We start from the raw sequence: 20,884 nt of genomic DNA, 5'->3' as shown, positions 1-20,884 counted from the left end.
CTCGTGGGATCTCCCACCATCTGCACTGACACACCCTCAGTCCTCTGCACCTTGGCCTGGGTCCCCAACCACCCTCTGTCGTGGCCCCCAAGTCCAGTGTTGGGGCTTGCCGGTCCACACTGACAGCAAACCTCGATTTTTCTATCCCGTTCTCCCCTCGCCTGCCCTTCCTCCCTTCTCGCATTCATCTCACCTCTGCACGACCTTGTCCTCCCACCGTCTGCTGCTCCAGTGACCACAGTCCTGCAGGCAGAGGCCCCCCAGGCTGGGTCAGGCTCTCGACCACCCCTCTGCTCTCTTCCAGTCCCACCCAAGGTCTGCCCAGCCACCTCCAGAGCCAGGAGAGAGCGTGAACTTTGCAACAGCTGTCCGCCTGCGTGCCCAGAGGACTTCCGTCCTCTGCATGCCTCAGTTTCTAGGTTGTGCCAGAAATCTGGCTGTTGGGAAAGCTGTTATTAGGGTTGAATCAGGGGAGGTGCCCAGGCCACACTGTCAGAAATGTGACCTACAAAGAAGAGCACAGGCAGTAAAATGCCGTCTCTCCATCTTACTGAATGCTGTTCTCCTGGCACTTTCCAAATCCCTACAATAAATGAGACCAGCATGCACCTGCATTTACCCACAACGTTTGTGTGGCCTGGATCTTTTGGTGGTCTCACCAAAGAGGTCTGTTTGAGACCTCAGACCAAAGCAGCTCAGCTCAGAGATCCTTCTGGGTGTGCCCCAGACCAGCTGCCTCCAGCGAGTGCACATCAGGGTCCCTTCCCACGGCCTCGATGCTGGCCACCGGCCACCGGCCGTGGATGGTCTTCCCCACGGTGCTGAAATCCAGCACAGCAGGAGTGAACGGCCCATGCCCGGGAGGGATCGGGGTGCTCCGGTCCCAGCGAGGCCCCCGAGACAATGCGCAGGCCCGTGGCTACAGCAACCAGGCCTCCTCGGAGCATGCGTTCCATCAAAGCCACTGCCACCATGTGGCTCCTGTCTCACTGCTGTGTCTCAGAGCAGCCTGACCTCCTCATGGCCCTTCCAGGCTCTCCTGTAATGATGGCCCCTAGGAGATCACCAGGTCTGCCGCGGGGTTCCTACAGTGCCCATGCTGTGTGTGAGCGTGTGAGTGTGGCTTTCTGCCCTCCTCTGCTGGGGCTGGCCACAGACTCTGGATGAAGGCCCTTGGAGCAGGGGAACCCGGCCACAGGGCTGGATGTGGTCAATGTCCCCTCGGTGCCGGTGGCCCCACCTCCAGAGTCCTGATCACTGATTTTAGCACAATGGCTCCGACCCTGAGTGTGACTGGCTGGCGGGAGGGCAGGGCAGAGGGCGGGTGGTGCACTAGAAAAACCTGCCAGGCCCTTGGACAGGGGGGCAGGGAACCAGCTGACTCCGCCCTTCTGAGCCCCAGCACAGAGGTAAGGGGACCTCCCCAGCTTCCTACCCTGGCTCTCAGCTTTAAGGAATGGGCTCGGTCACATGGGGTCCCAGAGCCTTTTCACGGTGAAAGTCTGGGATACTGGGAAATTCCAATCTTGCAAGAATGCAGATTTTAGGTGTGACCAATCCTGAGAAGTCCCTCACCATCAATGCTGAGCAGACATTTCAGGAGCCATTTCTGGCCCCAAACCCCACTGAGAAAGTCTGAGACGGGAAGAAGGTTCCCTGCACCGTGAGCCTGTGGCTTCGGCTGGGTGTGGTGGGGTGTGGGATGGACACCTTCGGAGCAGCCCATCACCTCTCCTAAATGACACCGCTGTCCCTGGCTGGGCCTCACTCAGCAAAGAGGGGCTGGGAGATAGCTGTGCCCCGAGCGCCAGCCTCAGAACTAGACTCGGGGTGAGTGAGACCCAGAAAGCCGCCGCTCTCCTGGAGCTAACGTTCAGGATTGGGAGGGCGGAGACACACTAAGCCTGAAACAGACAGCGAGGAGGATTCTGGACAATGAGCGAGGCTGGAAGTCAGTAAGCCGGTGAGACGGGGTTTACTCCAGAGGTGCTGCTCGGGTCTCAGAGCCGAGGCCCGAATGATGGAAGAGTAACCTGCATGTGCCGCGCTGGGAGAGGAGCTGAAGACAGAAGTAGCAGCCAGTGCAAAGGCCCTGGGGCAAGAAGCAGCTGAAGCGCACGCTAGGGCACACACTGTGGGTCCCAGGGACTCTGGGTAGAAGCCTGGGGTTTGCTCCCAGCGTCCCGAGACCAGCCCCAGCAGTGACTCACATGCCCCATGAGGAAGACGGCTTATATGAAAGGGCGTGGTGGGAGCAGAGAGACGGAATGCAGCAGCCAGAGTCTGCCGGTGGTGCTGGCCTGGATGGGGAAGGTTGACTTGGGGGCCGGTGTCAGGAGGGTGAAGGCCAGTGGACCAAGGCTGACCCCCTTCAGGCAGACTGAGGCAGGTCCTTGGGAAGAACGGGATTTACCCAGCAGGCTGCAGGAGAACCGTTCTCATGTTCTGCTTTTATGAGCACGACTGCGGGCTGGGAACCAATACTCCCTTTAAAGGGAAAGTGCCGTTGGAGACACGACCATCAGAGCAGGTGCCCAGCGGGAAACCAGACCCATCAACAGGGCGCTCAAGGGAGACACGGGCCTGGGAGAAAAGGCTGGGTGAGTTACCGTCGAGCAGAGGGTTTGGGGTACTGGAAAGAAGCCGTCTGGGTCACTGTAGAGTCCTGTGTACACACGCCCCCACCCCCCGCATACCAGCAGGAGGGAACCACCACGCTTGGCATTTTAGGAAACAGCCCAGACGCCCAGCAGCAGCAGAACACGGGACATACAGCATGGATTTCTGCTAACGAACGCAGGCTTTACCGAGGGCACGCGATCGCCCTAGAACTCCGAGCATCCATGGGACGGTGTAAAGAAACAAACAGCAACAAAACTGTCACCCTGAGCAGAAAAGGCATCACAGAAGAGTGTGTGGATTATGATACTTAGTAAAATTCGGAAAAGCCTCAATCACACGGCGCATTGTTTGGAGACGATACTTACATGGTAAGAGTCTTCCAGAACCCAGTGAAGCGGCGACTTGCACATGTTCGGGAGAGTGAGTCCCCCAGCGGGTAGTCAGGAGTCGGGGCTCCCAGGGCACGGGGGGGTGCGGGAACGTCCACGTTCTCGGGCCCAGCGGCAGTGTTTGGGCTCTACGGTGCTGGCGCTCTCTACAGCGGCATAAACACACACGTGCTTCCGTGCGGGCGGTGGGTTTCCGACGTTTCTTTTCAAGGAAGGAGTGGATCGCAGCGGGGGTGCAGGCGGCTCCGGGAGCCGGAAACGGGCGGTGGGAGGGGAGCAGGCTGGCGGGGAGACAGCCCGAGGGGCCTTCCCGAGAGGCATGCGCCACAGCAGGTGCGCTCACTCTCAGGACTCACCGCGGGAGCCGATCCCGGCAGCCCCTCTGGATCCCCGCTTTGGGGTCTCCGTTTGGGGAGACCTGCGCCGTCTCTAGTAGTGAGGCCGACCCGGCAAACGGCAGCTCGGCCCTTCAGGAGCTCACGGGACACAGAGCCCTTCTGCCTGTGTAAACCAGTACTTCTGGGGAAAGCAGCGCAATCCCCGTGTTAGGGACTCCTGTGCCTCACGGAAGCCAGACACTTGGGAGCGCCAGCGATTTCCCTGTTAGGAGCATTTTTGTCTTGGAAAATCTCTAAGGTGTGAATATGCCTGATGACATTTTTGATTACAGCGGAGGAGGAAGTAATTCCTGGTGGGAAGAGAAGAGCCTTCCTCCCCCGGTGGCCGGCTTCCTGTGGCGAACCCGTGCTGGCAGGAGCGGGTGTCGCTCACGAGGGCAGGTGTGGTGTGGGGGCTTCCCCGGCTTGGGATGGGGCCTCGATGAGCCCTCCCTCTGACAGAAACGAGAAGAGTCACTTCCCAGCTGTTCGGCGGCAGGACAAAATGTAAAAGTTAAACCATTCGATAGTTCTGGAAGCAGAAGAACAGGTGGTAGATGGCTTCCGAGACAGATGGTACTTTTTAATAGTTGTGTTCGACCGCCAGCCGCTCTACGAGCGGCCGTAACGATCACTCATCTTTTACCTTTTTCACTTGAATGCTTGCAAAGTGTGGGCCAAGTTTTAAAACGAACAACCATCAGTCTTAAAAAAATTAGAATCCCTTCCTTTATTTCCTCAGCTCTGAGCAGCGCCAGAGCCCTGCGGCATGGTGACCCCCAGGGGGCGGGGGACGGAGGTGGCAGGCAGGCCGGCAGGTGCGAGCCCCGGTGGCCCGCAGAGATGACTTCCACTGCGCACCGCAGGCTCCCCCCAAAAGCTCCTGTTTCCTTAGAAACTAGGAAGGAACTACGATTCAAGATCCGTCTTTCTCCGAACGCTTCCTTCTCCCACTTGAGCTCTGACATTTAACGGAGCGGCTACATCAGCGTGCAAGCCCGTGGACAGGAGGACAGAAAGACAGGAGGACAGAGCGGAAAGGAGGACAGGAGGAAATGACTCTCCTGGAGCTCCAGCCGCGGGCACAGGCCCTCAGGTGGTGGCCCATGCTGCCCACACAGGGCAGGGACTCAGCATCTCCAGGCCCTGCCCCCACTCTGCCTTCCCTCCCGTCTACGTCACCCCTGACTCAGGAGCAGAAGTGTGACAAACACTGGCAGAGGCAGAGATGGTGTGAATGACAGAACCGGTCATGCAGGACGGAGATGGGCCCTTGGGGAAATGCTGAAGGAAGCAGAGGGAAGGAGCACGGCCTGGGCCCGGTGCAGGCTGGGGGAGGACAGGCAGACACAGCCCCACCACACGGGACCTACAGGCCGGGGAAGGGGACGGACAGAGGCCCGCCGCCTGCGCAGCCCAATTCGGGACAAGCGCAGACCAGCTCGTGGGGCTCTTCAAATACAGGGTCCTATTTGAAATGTTCAATCGGGCTGAAGGCATATAATTAAGTGCGACTCTCCCAGCTGATCTCCTTTCCCGCGATATGCCTACCTCCTTCGGGGTCCTTCTGCTGCTGGATTGCTGACGCTCCCCGGTGAGCTGATTCACGCACCAGCACAGGTTTCCACACATCGCTAAGGGGAGTTCTAGAATCTAAACCGGGGCCTCTCGACAGAAGCACTACTAACATCTTGAGCTACATGATTCCTCATCGTGGGGGCCGTCCGGGGTGTTGTGGGGTGTGTGTCTGTCTCCCCAGCCTCTGCCCACCAGATCCCAGTAGAACCCCCCAACTTTTGACAACCAAAAAAATGCCTTCAGCCGTCACCAGCCATCTGCCCTGGGCGAGAAGCCGAGAGTTGCTCCCCACAGGGTCTCGAAGCTTTGAGGGCTCTCAGGACCAAGCAGGGGCATAAATAAATGAGTCTAGTCCTTCACCAAATTTGGGAATTCTCTGAAAAAAAACAAGATTATTCACCCGTAGATAAATTAAGATTCACATGCTTTTGTAAAATCATTTTCAATATGGAGCACATTTCACAGACAGGTGCGTTTTTCTTGGTCGGTGAAATCGGCTTTGCGGGGACACGGTTCTGTCTCAGCCCCGCTCAGCCCTCCTCCCCATCCGGCCCCCCTCAGGTGCCTGTTTTGCAGGGTGGCAGGAATTCCCCAGCATCAAGAACACTCATTGCCCTCGAAACTCCTTGACCTCAATGAGTCTCATTCTATGGAGCCACTGACCGCGATTCACAGGAGCTCTGAGGGACAGACCGTTGGCTCAGGCTCCTCCGAGCCACGGTTCTCAGAAAGTTCTCAAGGAAATCCTGGAAATGGCTCATCACAGGCATGGCCAGTCTCACCCAGATGTGTTCTGCCGATGTCCAGCGGACACTGCCAGGGGCAGACTGCAAGGTGGCCAGATCTCCCAAAGGACCCACTTAGCAGGGACACTCCGGGTCGGACCACAGACACTGCTGGTGTCAGACGTGGGCACAGAGCTCGGACGGAGGCTGGGGTCGTGTGTCTGGACCAGGCACTGACTCCTCCTTTACTTCAATTGCCACCGGGTCCCTCTGCTACAGTGCTCAGTTTTCGAATCAACACATTAGGGGCCTAGAAGCTGCCCCATGGAGTACCCCCTTTCCTTCTTCCTGATGGGCACATTACAGTGGTTACCTACAAGACTGATCACGTTGACACCCTGGTCCTCTAACTGAATGCACATTACAGCAAATTTGATTATAGCACCTTATAAAATGCAAACACAGAGAGACACCTAATTATTATGTCACTTTATAAATCATACGAGGCATGGAAAGTGAAACCACCCCTGGGGTACATGGGTTTGGGTTCCCTCTAAGATTAATTTTCTTGGAAAACAGTAAGTCATCCTTAATAAATGCCAATGAACTGATGGATTTTAACGGAAATCTTGACGCAGCTGTAAATTATGTTGCACACGAGAGATTATTCATGTGTTTTATTCATTTCGCCATCACACCCTAAATGCATGTTCACTAACAGCTTAAAATAGAAATAAGATTTTGTTCTTGAGAATACAATGTTCTACTGGCCGACTCATTTATCAAGCCAATAGAGAAATACGGACGCCCAAGACCGCATCTGATTTTCCAGAACAATGTCAGCAAACCAAAACAGGAAAAGAACAAAACTGTGTTATTCCTCTTTCTCCCATGAACTTGGATGTGTGCGCACGTGTCTCACAATCTGGTGATGTTTCCTGCTACTGATAACCTAGTGATTGAGGACATCATGGTAACTTTAGAATTCTAGCACCTGATTAATGCTAGAACCCATGGAACTTCCATTCGGGTCTCCCGTGTCACAAGCAAACCTAACACTCAAGCAGCAGTTCCAGCTCTCTGGGTCTGAGCACCTACCGAAGGCTCATTCCAAGTCCACGTTGCTTTTGCTACACTTAAGGGAAGGACCTAAGCTCACGTTCACGGGTGGCTTGGACACACGGTGTGCGGTCACCATTAACAGACACACACCTACATCTGTGAACACACACACGGACAACAGAGTTGCAACCAGTGCACGACCGAGGGCCCTCCCTCTCTCTGCTGAGCCCCCAAACACACATCACGGCACCACTCGGGCTCCGAAGTGTCTACCAGCCCCATGTTCGTCCTGGAGGCCTCCCAGAAGAGCACACGCGTGCATTAAGGAAGCCGAGGACCTCTGTGGCCACCCACGCCCCTCACAGTCAGCCACGCGTCTGGGGCTTCCCGAGGTCCCTGCCTCGTGTTCAGAATGAGCCAGCCAGCAAGCCCAGGGGTGGGGTGTGACTTAGTGAGTCCCAGCATTGCACTTTTTTTGTGTTTTACTAACTTAGATGCTCAGCCCTTTCCTGGTGTGCTGCCTTTGCTTCCTTCTGAGCTCCACGTAGGGAAACCACACACCTCTGGGTATCTTGACTCTCTCACTGACTACATTACTCCCCCTAAAAACTTAGCAAACGGAAGCCTCGCTTCTCTGAATACAAACTTCAAACTTGGTCTCACAGCAGGAAACACCCAGTCCGAGTTAGCAAGACCATCTTCAGTGGGGTTGAGGAGCATGAAGGGGGGCAAAACCTGGGTGACCCCACGGCATGTCCCTCCCAGGGAGCCCCTCGGCACGTGATCCAGGCACCAAGCCAGAGGCAGGCTGGCTCCTGCCTTGTTCCCCACACGGTGAGCTCTGAACCAGCTCCAGGCTTTGAGAGCCCATGCTCTGTGCTTACCAGAGAAGGGGGCGGTCCTCAGGGGTATCTTGATGGGTGCCAAGGTCAGGAAGTGGCAGGGCTGCACGCTGGAGGGGGAGGGGCCCCCAAGTCCCTCTGGGTCCATGGACACCACGGCAGCCGTGGCGGTGATGGCAATGCCGGGGGTGCTGCTAACAGGCTTCAGGCTGTTGTGACAACCACCTGCAGAAAACGGACAGGGAGGTCATCACGGGAATGCCCGGTGTCCACCGGGGAGGCGCCATTCCACGATGCAGCATATCCTCACCCAGAAAACAAGGGCAGCACTAACCCATTTCTTGGAAACCCATGCCATGTGCCAATATCCCAGAAATACCCAGGCTGAGTTCTCAATCTGTCCAAACACTGATTGTGCAGAGCACATGCACACCGCTATGTGACGTCCGGTGAGTCACAAGGCTTAGCGGGAGACACACGTGCCTGAGCCCCTGGCTGCGGAGGTCATGAGGTATCTGTGTAACCAGGGGTGGTGGTGACAAGCACACCGTTCCTCGGAGCAGCGAGGGAGGGGGAGGGCAAGACAGGAGCACAGAAAGGTGGGAGGTGGGCTCAGAGGAGAAGGCAGCCTGGGTCGGGGTGGAGAGGAGGCTCAGCTGATCCCTGAGGACGAGGCTGCCACCGAGCCCGGTCCCTGCAGGGAGAACCTCGACCTCACATCAGCCTGGGCAGCCCCTTGTGAGGAGCCGGGCCCCAAGCCTACAATTCAGCTGGTCTTTCCTGGCAGAACTGGAAACACTTGAAACTTTGCTTCTGTCTCTGCCTTTTCTGTAAAGTTGTTATTTAAAAGGACTCTTTGGTCCCTAAATAATTGCAGTTTCTAAGAAATAGTCTGTAACTACCAGCTCACACGGATGGTGCAAGCTCTGGAAAGCAATCTGGAAATGAGTCTTAAAAATGTTAGTACAGTTTACAACTTTAATCTAATGTTTCCCTTCCTAGAATTCGCCCACATGCCCAATGCCTTCAGATACAGGTTTGTGGTGGGAGACTGGAAAAAGCAGCAAAGGGCAGATGCTTTTACTAACGGTGGTGCGTCCAGCCAGTGAGACGCTGAGCAGCAGGTAGAACCCCACAAGGAAGAACACCCAGTGCCACAGGGGGCAGCTCGCGGTGTGTTCAGAAAACAAAGCAACTGACAAAATCATTTCTATTTCTACACCACATAGCCATTCAGTCAACAATGCTTTATTGGGTTGACTAGGTGTCCACCATAAGACACATGGCATATACTTCCCTCGCTTATTTGCTTTGTGTTATAGGTTGATGGGCACAACGCAGAAAAGTAAAGCAAGGAAGAAAAAGGACTGGGAATTGGTAGGCGGGCTCCATCTTTACATGGGGTTGTCAGGAAGGTCTGCCCTGGGAAGAGAAGTCACAGTTGACAGCCTGCAGGAGGCGAGAATGGAAGAGCTGGCCGAGGAGGGGTGGGGAAGTGCAAAGGGTCTGAGGCAGGCGCCAGTCCAGTGTGTTCCAGAAGCTGCAAGGAGATCAGGGAGGTGGAGTGGAGGGGCAGGGATGAGGAAGTGTGCGTGTGGGGAAAGGGGGACGACTGTGCCTTGCAGGCACAAAGGGGCATGCAGCTGCCAGGAGGGGTGGGGTGCAGGGGCGGGGAAGCTCTGCCATCATCTCAAGTAGCACCCTGCCTGCTTTGCTGGTGACAGACAGGAACGGGGGCCAGCTGGGTCCTGGCTACACTCAGCCAGATCCTATCAGTCTGTCTTTGCTTGTCTTTCCACAGTATTCAAATCCCCTTTGATGGGCATATACAAATTTTAAAAACGTAACTTAATTTTTATAGAGTCAGTTCAAGTGTACAGAAAAGTGGAGCAGAAAGTACAGAGAGTTGGCATGTACTCTGCCACACCCCTACCCCCACCCCGCCCCCACCATGCTCACAGTCCCATATCAGTGGGAGCGGAGTACCTGTTACGACTGATGACCCCAAACTGATACATTGTTGCTGACCGAAGCCCCCGCAGACAGCATGTTTGTGGTTGTGTTGTGCATTTCTGATCTTTGCCAAAGCCAGACTGCCATGCATTCCCATCATAGAGCAGAACACAGAATACAGAAGAGCATCGCTGTCCTAAAATCCTGTGTCCTGCCTGTTCATCCCCCGCCCCCACAGCCGCACCCCCACAACCACAGACCTTTTTATTGTCTCTACAGTTTGCCCTTTTCCAGGATGTCGTATAATTGGAATCAGACATTATGTAGACTTTCCAGACTGGCTTCTTCCACTTAGCAATGTATGACTGAAGTCTCTGTCTTTTCTTGGCAAGATAGGTCCTTTCCTTTTATCACCTCCGTCATCTGGAGGGGCCACCATTCACTTATGCACTCAGCTACTGCAGAACATCCTACTTGCTTCCAAGTTTTTGCAATTATGAATAAAACAGCTATAAACATGTGCGCACATGTTTTTGTTTGGACGCAGGTTCTCTATTTGGGTAAATACCAAGGAATGTGCCTGCTGGATCATATGGTGTGACAACGTTTAGCTTTGTAAGAAAGCGCCAGACTGTCTCTCCAAGTGGCTGTACCATGTGTATCCCGGCAGCTGGGAACGAGTGCTCCTGCCACTCCTCGTCCTTGCCAGCATTTGGGGCCAGGGTTTGGAGTCTGACCTTTCTGACAGGTGTGTAGGAGCCTGTCCTTGTTGTCGCATACACATTTGTGGTCAGAAAAAAAGCCCCACTGTTCTAAATATATTATCTTACTTGATAATAAAAACCTATTATAGAAAACTCATAGAATGGAGTGACTCAGTGTGTACAAATGTCGCTGTGGACCCCCCAGGCAAACACGGCTCATCTTTTGTCATGCAGCAAACCCCAGTTTCCTGGGGGCACGGTGTGGCTGCCCTGGTGTCCCCATCAGACTGCAGGAACAGCTCTTTTTTTGGAGATGTTATGAAATAAGCACTTCCCTGATCATTAAATGGCTTACCCAGTGCAATTATTAACTGGAGCCCGGCATTCCAGGCAATTCAGCTGCCACACAAATTTGCCGCATTCACTAAGATCCCCCACCGTAACAGGAGCTGCCTCCTATTATAAGTAAACATGATGTAAACAACCGTTTACAAAAACATTCGTTTCTGCATTTGTTGCTCTGGGACAGATGTTCAGGGTCAAAGCACTGTATTTTTGGGTGTGCCTGTGTCAGTTTAATGAGGTAATTTTGTGAAAGCCAACACACCATTAGAGCCCTCTACAATTTCTTATTAGGCCCGGCTTCTCTCCCTCAGGATCCACACATTCATATGATCTCTCCAAGGGCATGTTCACTGGGGTGCAGCCATCAGTCTGCGCTGTTTAGAGACAGACCCACTGGGGAGACACACCACCAAGTTCCATGACCTCAGGGACATGCTGCCTGTTGGATTTGTCTAATAGCCCCGACCTACTGTTCAAACTGAGGATGACCTTTTAGAAACGAATGACAAAGTCATTACTGGTGTTTTAAAAGAAGCAGAAGCCAAGGCAAGTGCGTTTCATAGACAGACGTATAGGGACACGTTTATTATCATGCGATTTTGTTGTCAAAAATAATATGTCACTTGCTGATTTCAACTCTACTATGAAGCTATAATCACAACACAGTGCAGCACTGGCACCAAAACAGACAAATCAGGCCACGGAACAGAATCAAGAGCCCAGAAATAAATGCAACCATATTTGGCCAAGTAATGCTTCACAAGGGAGCTAATACCACTCATGGAGAAAAGACAGTCTTAAGTGGCACTAGGATAACTGGAAGAATGAAACCGGACCCTTGTCTAACACCACTCACAGAAATTAACTCAAAATGGATTAAAGACTGAAACATAAGACCTGAAACCATGATGCTAGGAGAAGACCTGGGAACAAATTTCCTGACATGGGTGTAGCGATGACTTTTTTTGGAAATTACACCTACAGCATAAGCAACGAGAACAAAACTGATAAACGGGACGATATCCGACCAAAGAGCTTCTGCACAATGAAGGAAACCATCAACAAGCTGAAAAGGAAACCCACAGAATGGGAGAAATGGACATTTGCACACCACATATCCCATAAAGCGTTAATATCCAAAATACATAAAGAACGCCCACAGCTCAAGAGCAAAAAACACAAATAATCCAATCTAAAAATGGGCAAGGAACCTCAGTAGAAGTTTCTCCACAGAAGATGTGGGAAAGACCAACCGGCGGGTAAACCAGTGGTCCTCTCAACTCCTCATCAGGGAAATGCAAATCAAAACCAAGATGAGGGGTCGCCCCACACCTATGAGAAGGGCCGTCTCCCCAAGATGAGACGACAGATGCTGGCGAGGATGTGCAGGGAACGGAGCCCTCGTGGGCGGCTAAGATGGGTGCAGCCACGGTGCGCAGCTCGGAAGACCCACCAAAACATTAACTACAGGCCGAGCACGTGGCCCAGCAATTCTGCTCCTGGGAATATATCCGCAGGGAAAGAAAACACTAACTCAGGAGTCTACACTCACAGACACACAGCCCGAGTCACAACAGCCAGGTCGTGGAGAGCACCGAGCCCCTCAGTGGATGAACACATGAAGAACGTGTGTGTGAACATAAGGACGGCTCTCAGTTCTGGAGCTTGGGAAGTCGTACCGTCTCTGACAATGCGGGTGGGCTCCGAAGGCATCATTCTAAGTGAGGTAGGTCAGACAGAGAAAGACAAATGCCGCGTGATTTCGCCAATATGTGGACTCTTAAAAGAAAAAAAATACAATAAAAACAAAACCCCCAACTCATGGAAAGAGATCAGCCCTGTGGCTCCCAGAGGCAGAGGGGCTGTGAGGAGGGGGAGGTGGGGGTAGGGGAGGCGTCAAAGGGAACACATCCAGGTGTAAAGACGGTGCTGAGAACGTCACTGACAGCAGGACACCTGTGGCGGACGCCGCCCAGGGATGCAGAGGAACGTGGTTAAAAGAAAAAATCCGGAGTGTTCTCATCACACCAAGAAAAACATTTTTTCCTTCTTTCTTTACTCCGTATCATCTCTATATGAGTAGATGGATGCCAGCCGGACCGACCATAGAGATTGTTTCAGAAGGGACGTAAATCCAGACAACGTGCCGTCCACCTTATGCTTATGCAGTAACGAACGTCAGTTACTGCTCAATAAAACCAGGAAAAAATAATGAGTCGGCTGCAAAAGAAAACAGATAAGTATACCTTATCTACCTATTTAAAAAAAAAAAAAAGCCTGGAAAGATAGTTTTTAACCTGCTTGAATTCATTTGGTTACATACAAAAAGGCAGTGCTCCCGTTAGCTCACAAAACTAACCGAACGTGGGTAAAGTCGGGACGCTCCTGAACAGCCACAGAATGAGGCTCCTGACTGTTGGGTGAGATGGGAGGTGTCCTGGTCTTCTTGTGGCAAGGTTTCCACCAGGATCCAGGCCACAGCGGGGGCCCTGTGCTGACATCCCAACCCGGAGCCCGGTCTGCACCCAGGCCCCCGCACACCGAGAGCGCACATGAGCCCCGATGCACCTATGCGAGTGTGCAAATGACCAGGATGCCCTTCAGGGGCCGTACTACGGATGAGCACACAGTAATAAAATTCGGGGAGCCCAGCTTGGGAAGGAAGCTGTTGACTACCTCGTGCATCCCTCTCTGTTTCCTTCCCCACACACCTTGGCCAGGCATTTCCCCCGCTACCTGCCAAACCGGGCCCAGCTTGGGACTGGAGATGACATGAAAGGAGACACCCGCGCAAACAGAGAAGCTCTACCCGCGGACGCCAGCCAGCAGGTGCACAGAGCCGGAGAGAGCCCGGGGACGCCATCTGCTCCCCCGAGGGGTGGCTCTGGAGCCAAGTCTTGCAAGATGAGCAGGCACTCAATAAATTGTGTCGACTGATAATAATTATCATAGCTTGCTTTCCCCCAAGGACTGCGGAGAATCCCTTAGCTGAGTAAATAAACAGTGAGATAAGAGGTCCAGCCAAAAAAAACTGCTAAGCCAGCTAAGTGATAAGCCAGGAATGCTGTCCCATAAGGATCACTTATAAAAAATCAATGTTTTAAGCAAAACCGTAACTAACCGTGAGCTTCCCCTGAAGACTGGCTGAGGAGAGAGTGCAGGCCGGCAGCTGGGGAAGCCTTGCCCCAGGCTGTGTCTTATCAGGGCTCCCATCGTCTACCTCCTTGCAAAAGAGCTCTGTTTGCATGTTTTATCCTGAGGGATCCCTCCAGCAGTCCTGTGAAGGAGAGCGTCTACTGTCTTCTGCAGCCAGAGACAGTGGGGCTCAGTGCAGCTTCCTGCACTTCACAAAGACCCTGGAGCATCAGGGCCGAACTCCGGGGTCAGGTGTGTCTGACTCGAACCCCCCGCAAGGCTGGCGCTGGTGCCCCACTGTCCGGACGTGTGCTGCCTCCCGTCTGAGACACCGGGTGGACGGCCGTGTCTGGAGGCCTTCCTCCTCTACTCGCTGAGCCCACAGGGGGCCTGTGGTCCCGGCCCTGAGGCTGGCCTGTTTCACCTCCACGGCCTCGGTGACCCCGGAGGGTGGGCAGGCTCTGGCGGTGGACCGTGCTCACGTGCACACGCCTACTGGACCCTTCCGAAGCCAGCAGCTGGTTTGCTTTTCTCCAGATTCAACAAGGAAACAAGAGGAAGGCCAGTGGCCATGGGAACGGGGACAGTGGGACAGTCGGGGACTCTAGAAACACCCAGCATTGGCGCAGACTCCAGGTTTGGACGGCTCTGTCTGTCCTGGCTCCAGGGTCTCCTGCCCCCCACTCCAGCCGTGCTCTCCGCCTGGAGGAGGCCCTCAGCCACTGCGGAGGACAGGAGGTGCTAGAGGGGACGCAGCCCTGGCCTCTGGCCTCTGGCCCCTGGCCCCCCTGCAGAGGGGAGCTCAGTCTCCTAGGGCTGCTCTGGGGTCAGGGCATCACCAAACCCCGAGCTGGGGAGGCAAACCAGCAGCAGGTTGTGGAGCAGATACGGGCATCTTCTAGGAAGGCCGCGCTCGCCTCGCCTGTGTGGGAGGGCAACCCCGGGAGGCAAAGAGCCTCAGGTGTCCAGGATGGCAGCGGGGGACGCGTGAGCCACAGGGCGGCCACAGGGCTTCTGCAGGGAAGGAAACCCCCGCCGATGAACGCCAGCTGCCCCCTTCTCCGAGCTGAGGCACATACTCAAAGAATAAACAATCATTAGTTTATTATGTCTACTTAGCAAATGATTTCAGCTCCGGTGGAAATCCTTCAGGCGATATATCTACCAACTGGTAATTATTTCTGCAAAACTGACTGTTTGATCAGAGCAGTGACTTCAGGCACGTGGTGCGTGAGGGCGACATTCTCAGAGGCGAGTCTGGGGTCTGCGGGGGGCAGGCAGGAGGGCCGCGGGGCTCGGCGTCTGGAGTCCAGGTCCCGGCTCCCTTCCTGGCCCCCAAGAGCCCGGACACTCTGGTCCCAGCAGCGAGGACGTCCTTCCCGCAAGTAGGTGATGGGCCTTGTGTCTTCACGTGCTGAGCTTTTCCTGGGAAGTGACGTCAGAGCCGGCGGCATTTTCCTCCTTGTACGGACACTTAGCAGCTGTGGTGACTGTGGAAATGACCAAGTGTCCATCCACGGCCCTAGAGCCCCCCTTCTGGATCATTATCTTGTGTAACGCTGGGTGGACTCAGGGTCTTGGGGTCGTGCCCACAGTTGTGGGTACAGCCCATGAAGACCCGACGGGGCTGCTTGGAGCCCTGCACCCCATGACCGACGATCCCTCCAGGTCACTGACCCGGACCGTCTGACGGCAGGTGGCCGTGCTTCCTGGTTCTTGGCCCTGAAGGAGCCTCCAGCCAGGATTAACTCAGCTCCTTCTCCTCACAGCCATGGGGACCCTCAGGGGCTCCCCCCAGGGAGCTGAAGAGTGTACAGTATAGCTTTGACAAGTGTGTCTCTAGCAGGGACTGCTGACGATGGGAGCTCAGAAAGGTCACTGGATCCCGCCAGGACAACATGGTTATGCGCCGCACCCCCCGCGGGACGGAAGCCCAAATACCTCGTCACATAGTCACCTTCTGGGGACGGCACACACGGGACAGGAGCATGGCGCAGGGGACGGCACGCACGGGACACGAGCACGGCGCGGGCTCTCCCTGCCTCTGCGCTGTAGATCGTCCGAGACGAGAACGCAGGAGTTACTCAACGCTAAGACGGTGGCAAATTTACTTCTCTCTGTGCATCAGCTTAGAAATACTGATCTGTTTTATTTTTATGATTTCATGTAACTTGGTACACAATCATTTGAATATTCATTTTATTAAAACCAGAGATTAATTATACTACCCCAAAGAACAAATTACCGCTAATACGGGATAATCTAAATGTCCTGGCGGCTGTAATAAACCGAGGGCGGGAGGGGAAGGGCAGACAGAGCAGGGTAGAGATTTTCTTCATTAAGAAACACTGGACCGACTGACAGCAGCTTCCACCCAGCGCCGTGAGCCCGGCCTTCTGCTCTGGGCCAGCACCTTCCATGCAGCCGCTCCCTCTCTGGCATCCCAGCGCCACCACAGGAAGGCGCAGCACGTACGGCAGACCTGGCTGGCGGGTGCTGGAGGTGGGAAGCTGATGGGGACAGCTGGTCAAGATGAGCCCAAGGGCTGGCTCTGCATTGTCTCTTGACTCCACTAGACTCACTTTGCATCAGAACATCCAAGACCTGCCCGTCAGCACCACACACATTTAGAAACTCCTGGGGGCGGGACTGTACCCACAGGACACGTCCAGATATTGTGTATGCAGTTGGTGCTTAACAGATGCATGCCAGTTGAGCTGCTCCTAGACAACACTCACCTTCTGAAGGACTCATTCCAGAACTGGCTTAGTGGGTTCCGTGGGTCTACAAGGACTTCTGAGTTTCACTCCTGAGTGGGGCTGGCTCCTGGGCGCATTTTGAGATGCCTGCCCCACAGCTCCCCTCTCCCCGAGCGTGCATGGTGGTGCCTAAAGGGGGTGCTTTCTCTCTGGAATACAGTGGCCCCAGGGAAAGATTACCATTTGCCTTAAAATAAATCTATTTACACTCCCAACAGGAAGCTTTAGGTTCTGCTGACCTTGATGCAGGACAGAAGCTTATTTGTTGGCACGACAACAAAAGTTGTGTGGAGGGTTCCTTAACGCGTTAACAAACCTACGCTGTTCATCATAGCGCAGCTGTTTTCAAGTCCCTCCATTATGCTCGGCGCACACGTGATTTACACTCACCTCTTACCTGACTCATGATACCCCCTGGCAGTAATGAAGCACAGGAAATTACTCTCCGCCCGCATCTCTCTCCTCGGAGACACATTTAGACAGCGATGCCATCAGCCAGCTGACAATTTTTAGGCATTTTCCTGCTTTGCCGTGCCTATCTTCATTATGAAATTAAGATGATTGAATGCCTCATAATGGAGACACCAAATACGCCTTTCCCTTCACCACCTGCTGGAGTGGTTCTGTCCCCTGGTAACTGCACGCGTCTGTTCCCTCACAAGAAGGTTCAGGACGGTGGCTGGGGCGTTCACGGATGACGTCACGGTAACCATGTCTGCACTGAGGACCTTATTCCTTGAAACCCAAGTGCTTCTCCCCAAAACAGCCTCCCGGACCACCATTCTTAACGGGGTTTCACATCTATCCCTGATGACGACGCACCGTCCTTGAGAATAAATTTTAAGACAGAAATTTTCAGAAAAAAACATTCTCATCATGGGGAGCTGCTGCTCAAAGAGGCTCTACCGAACCCACGTTGGGTGATGGCAAAACACGGTGCCCTTGTCCGTCCTTGGAGAACTGCTGCCCTCTGTGCAGCCAGAGCCCGAGTGCTCGGAAAGCAGGCATCGGGAGAAACAAGGATAATGACAGCCCTGCTCATGCAGGACCGGCTGGCCCGCAGGCTCCAGGCTCCCCACCTGCTGATCGCCGAGGACAAAGGGGACTTAAAAGCAACGGGCCCACTACAGAGATCAGGAAAGAAACAAAGGAGGCTTGGGACCATTTCTGAGGCCCCGCTCCTGAATCCTGAGGACTGTCTGGGGCAAAGCGAGCCTGCCATGCACGGGGGGCGGGGGGGGAGCACGGGCAGCTACGTGGCCATGAGGGGAGCTGGGCTTCCACACACGAGAGGGCAGCTCTCTGCCTCCCGCCAGCAAGGCTGGGGTCCCCCGCGGCCAAGTGTGCACATGCACGTACTGCACACTTGCTGAGCACCTCCCCCATGCAGCCCCCGGGCGATGCTCAAGCCTGGGATGGGGGGCCGGTCGCCCGCAGGTAAAGGGATGAATGTGTGGCCACACAGGCAAGAACGTGCAGGGAAGGACACAGAGGCAGGGGTGCGCTTTTAGGAAGGGGGCAGGTAGGCTAGCCCCTGCGGTCACCTCCCAGCGGAGACCTTAGGGGAACAGGGAGTGAGCCCCGAGGTCTTCTGGAGGAATGGTGATCCAGGAGGAGGGAACGGCAAGTGCGAAGGCCACAGCCAGGTGCTTGGAACGTGAAAGGAGCCGGAGGGTCAGAGGCTCCTCAGGTGGGGAGAGTGAGGGGGGAGGGGGCCACCCAGAGCTTTGGGTTTCATTCCCCCTGCGGGAGCTTTAGTCACTCACCAAGGCTCCCGGAAGGCAAGGCTGAGAAGCTCAGCAGACGGTCCCGGGGAGGGGCCTAGAGGGACAGGCTGCTCCCAAGGCAGCTGCAGCAGCCCAGGCCTCTATTGGGGCCTCTGACCCCACAGTTGGGAGCCTGGGGGGTGGGAAGGGCCTGAACTCGCAGTGCCTGCACAGTCGGCTGTCTGTGAGGCAAGCCACCTCCTCCAGGCAGCACCTCCTGCGGGCAGCGTCCGAGCCTCACAGGCATGGTGGCCCCCACCCTCCAAGTCTTCACACCTGAACCGCTGGGGTCTTCTCCACACTGGGAACTGACACTGCTAGCTCCGTGAGTGTCATGAGCAGCTTCGGTCTTGCTGGCAGACGGCAGGGCAAGTATGGGGTCCCAGTCACCCCAATGCTTTCCTGTCGCTCCCTCATGACCACCCCCCAGCCTGCCCTGCCAGGACACCTGCCCGGGAAAACCTGGCTCCCATGACAGCCAGGAGCCTGGCCCGGCGGCTGCAGCAACCCCCTTCTGGAACCCCATCCTACCTCACTGCAGGACCAAGTGCCCCCTGGGACAGGGACATTGACCCCTCCCCCGAGCCCGTGAGTAACGCCCCTGCACGGGGAAGCCCTTACACAGTGCCTGCACACCGTGCCTGCTCCAGTAGAACCCGGTCATTATCGTTGGAGCTTTCAGGCAGGGAAGACGTGCTGACTTCCAAAGGGACAGAGGAAGGAGGGAGGAATGGGGAAGGCAGCGGCCGGCAGGTGAGCAGGAGCTGAAGATGCTTGGTGGAACACACAGTCCCCATGACCGCAGGTCGTGCGGTGAGTCCCAGGCATCAGGGCACCCTGGCTTCTTACCCCTGCAAGCATTCCCGGAAGGGGGCCAAAGAAATCAGGACCATCAGCATCAAAGGCAGAGTGCAGAAGCCCTGGAGGAAGTGACATTTGGTGAGACAGGTGCAAATCACACATCTCATGGTGCCCATGGTCTCCTCAGCCTGGCAGCCATGAAAACGCCCAACGATGGAGATGGAAAATCAAGATGGACCCGGGAGGAAAACAGGCCAGTGTCCCCAGGAGGACAGTCACCTCCACTTATGGAGTCCCAAAATCATCTGAAGGAATGGAAAATGGATGAGTTCAGAGCTTTAGTGGGTTTCAGATGGTCCAAGAGTCTAAACCCACTTCTGTCCTCTCCCTCCGCCTTTCATAGTGCTGGTAAGGTCACACCCTCAAGCAGTACGTCCTATTCCCACTGGGAATTCCCACTGGGACTCCCTTGGTGAGAGTTTCTCCCATGTAAGAGCCAACCTGTGTCCTCAGATGTTATGCCACATGTGGCGTCTGTGTCTGCACAAGACCACACACCTGTCCTCTCTATGGTTACAATGTGGGGAATCAGCCACCGGTTTGCCTGGGTGTCCCTGAAGAGGCACCTGTGACAGGGAGAGGGAAGGCAGTGGCAAGCCTGGCCACCTGAGGCAGCGCGTCAGGCTACCCTGAGCCTTAAATTGTTCCTTTCCCCAACATCAAGGAAAGAGTCTTGCCACCCCGGAATCCAAGCAAACCCTGGGGTCCTGCCCTTCCTCTTCCATCTCCAACCCAGTCAATCCCAAGTTAATTTATGAAACTTGTTGTGTGATCAGTGAGAACGGTTTAACTCTTATCTAAGCCTGCATCAGTGTCTCTACACCTCTTTCTCACGATCTCAAAAGCAAAAATCTATAGCCAACAGTCACTAATCATCTTCGGAGCTTCTCCTGCAAATCATAAAACTCCATTTTCTGCATTCCAAATTGCATTTGATCTTCCTTCTACTGAATCAGGAGGCATTTTTTGGGTGTCCCTTAGGAGCAAGGTCTTGCAGAAATGCATCTGAAGGATGCCCTACGTTCCCCCACACTGCAGAAGGAAATCTGCTATGCAGGCTTGTCTCTCCAACGTGAAGAATGAATGCAAATAGGCTAATTAGATCAGAAGAGATTCAAGGTTTATTTCCAATTAAAAAAATCCACTGTATTGAAGATAATGTTACTTGAAATGAATACTTATTTTCCTTAAATGAGTGAATAATGTGTTGTTTAGGTAAAAGGCATTTATATTAATGTAGCGAGGAACCAGGATTTTGCAACTTCCTAAATAAAACTCAGGACCACCAGGTCATTATCACAAGAAGAAACAAGGACCGGTCACTGGAGAACACTCAGATATTTATTCTTTCCAAAAGCAAATCTGACTTGAAGCTCTTGAGGCTTAACCTCCAGGGAGCTCATTCACACAAACTCTCTCAAGCCTCCATCCTTAATTCCTATTAGTGACTTGGTCTGCTTTTCCTTGAAAAGAAAACCAGGTTTGCATTAATCTCATGGTCCAAACCACCTGGTCTGCCCCTTCTTAGCAACTTCGGTATCTAAAAGTAAATATTGTCCAAGATAAATGAAAACCCACGTTTCTGAAAGCCACTTGGAAAGAACTGACCCAACCCCCATCTCCTGGAGTACACAGAAGAGTTAGATGCTCAGGTCTAAACGCTTGAAAGTTTCTCAGAATTCTAACTGAAATCACATTGACATGAATTCAACAGATTTAACAATGATCGCAGGGAATTTTAGAAACAAGCGTCAATTTTAGGATTC

At 54.1% G+C, this 20,884-nt stretch overlaps 1 protein-coding gene across 1 annotated transcript in view; it reads right to left on the bottom strand.

The window, feature by feature from the left end:
• The window catches only part of TCERG1L (transcription elongation regulator 1 like), a 177,222-nt gene that overhangs the window by 127,429 nt on the left and 28,909 nt on the right, over positions 1-20,884 (bottom strand). The window contains exon 4 of the mRNA XM_032882062.1: positions 7,638-7,820. Coding sequence (XP_032737953.1) covers positions 7,638-7,820 — 183 coding nt within the window. The remainder of the gene's footprint in view (positions 1-7,637; positions 7,821-20,884) is intronic.

Source organism: Lontra canadensis, unplaced genomic scaffold, assembly GCF_010015895.1.
Source record: "Lontra canadensis isolate GAN:19392208 unplaced genomic scaffold, GSC_riverotter_1.0 scaffold79, whole genome shotgun sequence".
Lineage (NCBI taxonomy): Eukaryota > Metazoa > Chordata > Mammalia > Carnivora > Mustelidae > Lontra > Lontra canadensis.
This window is presented reverse-complemented; position numbering and strand designations above follow the sequence as displayed.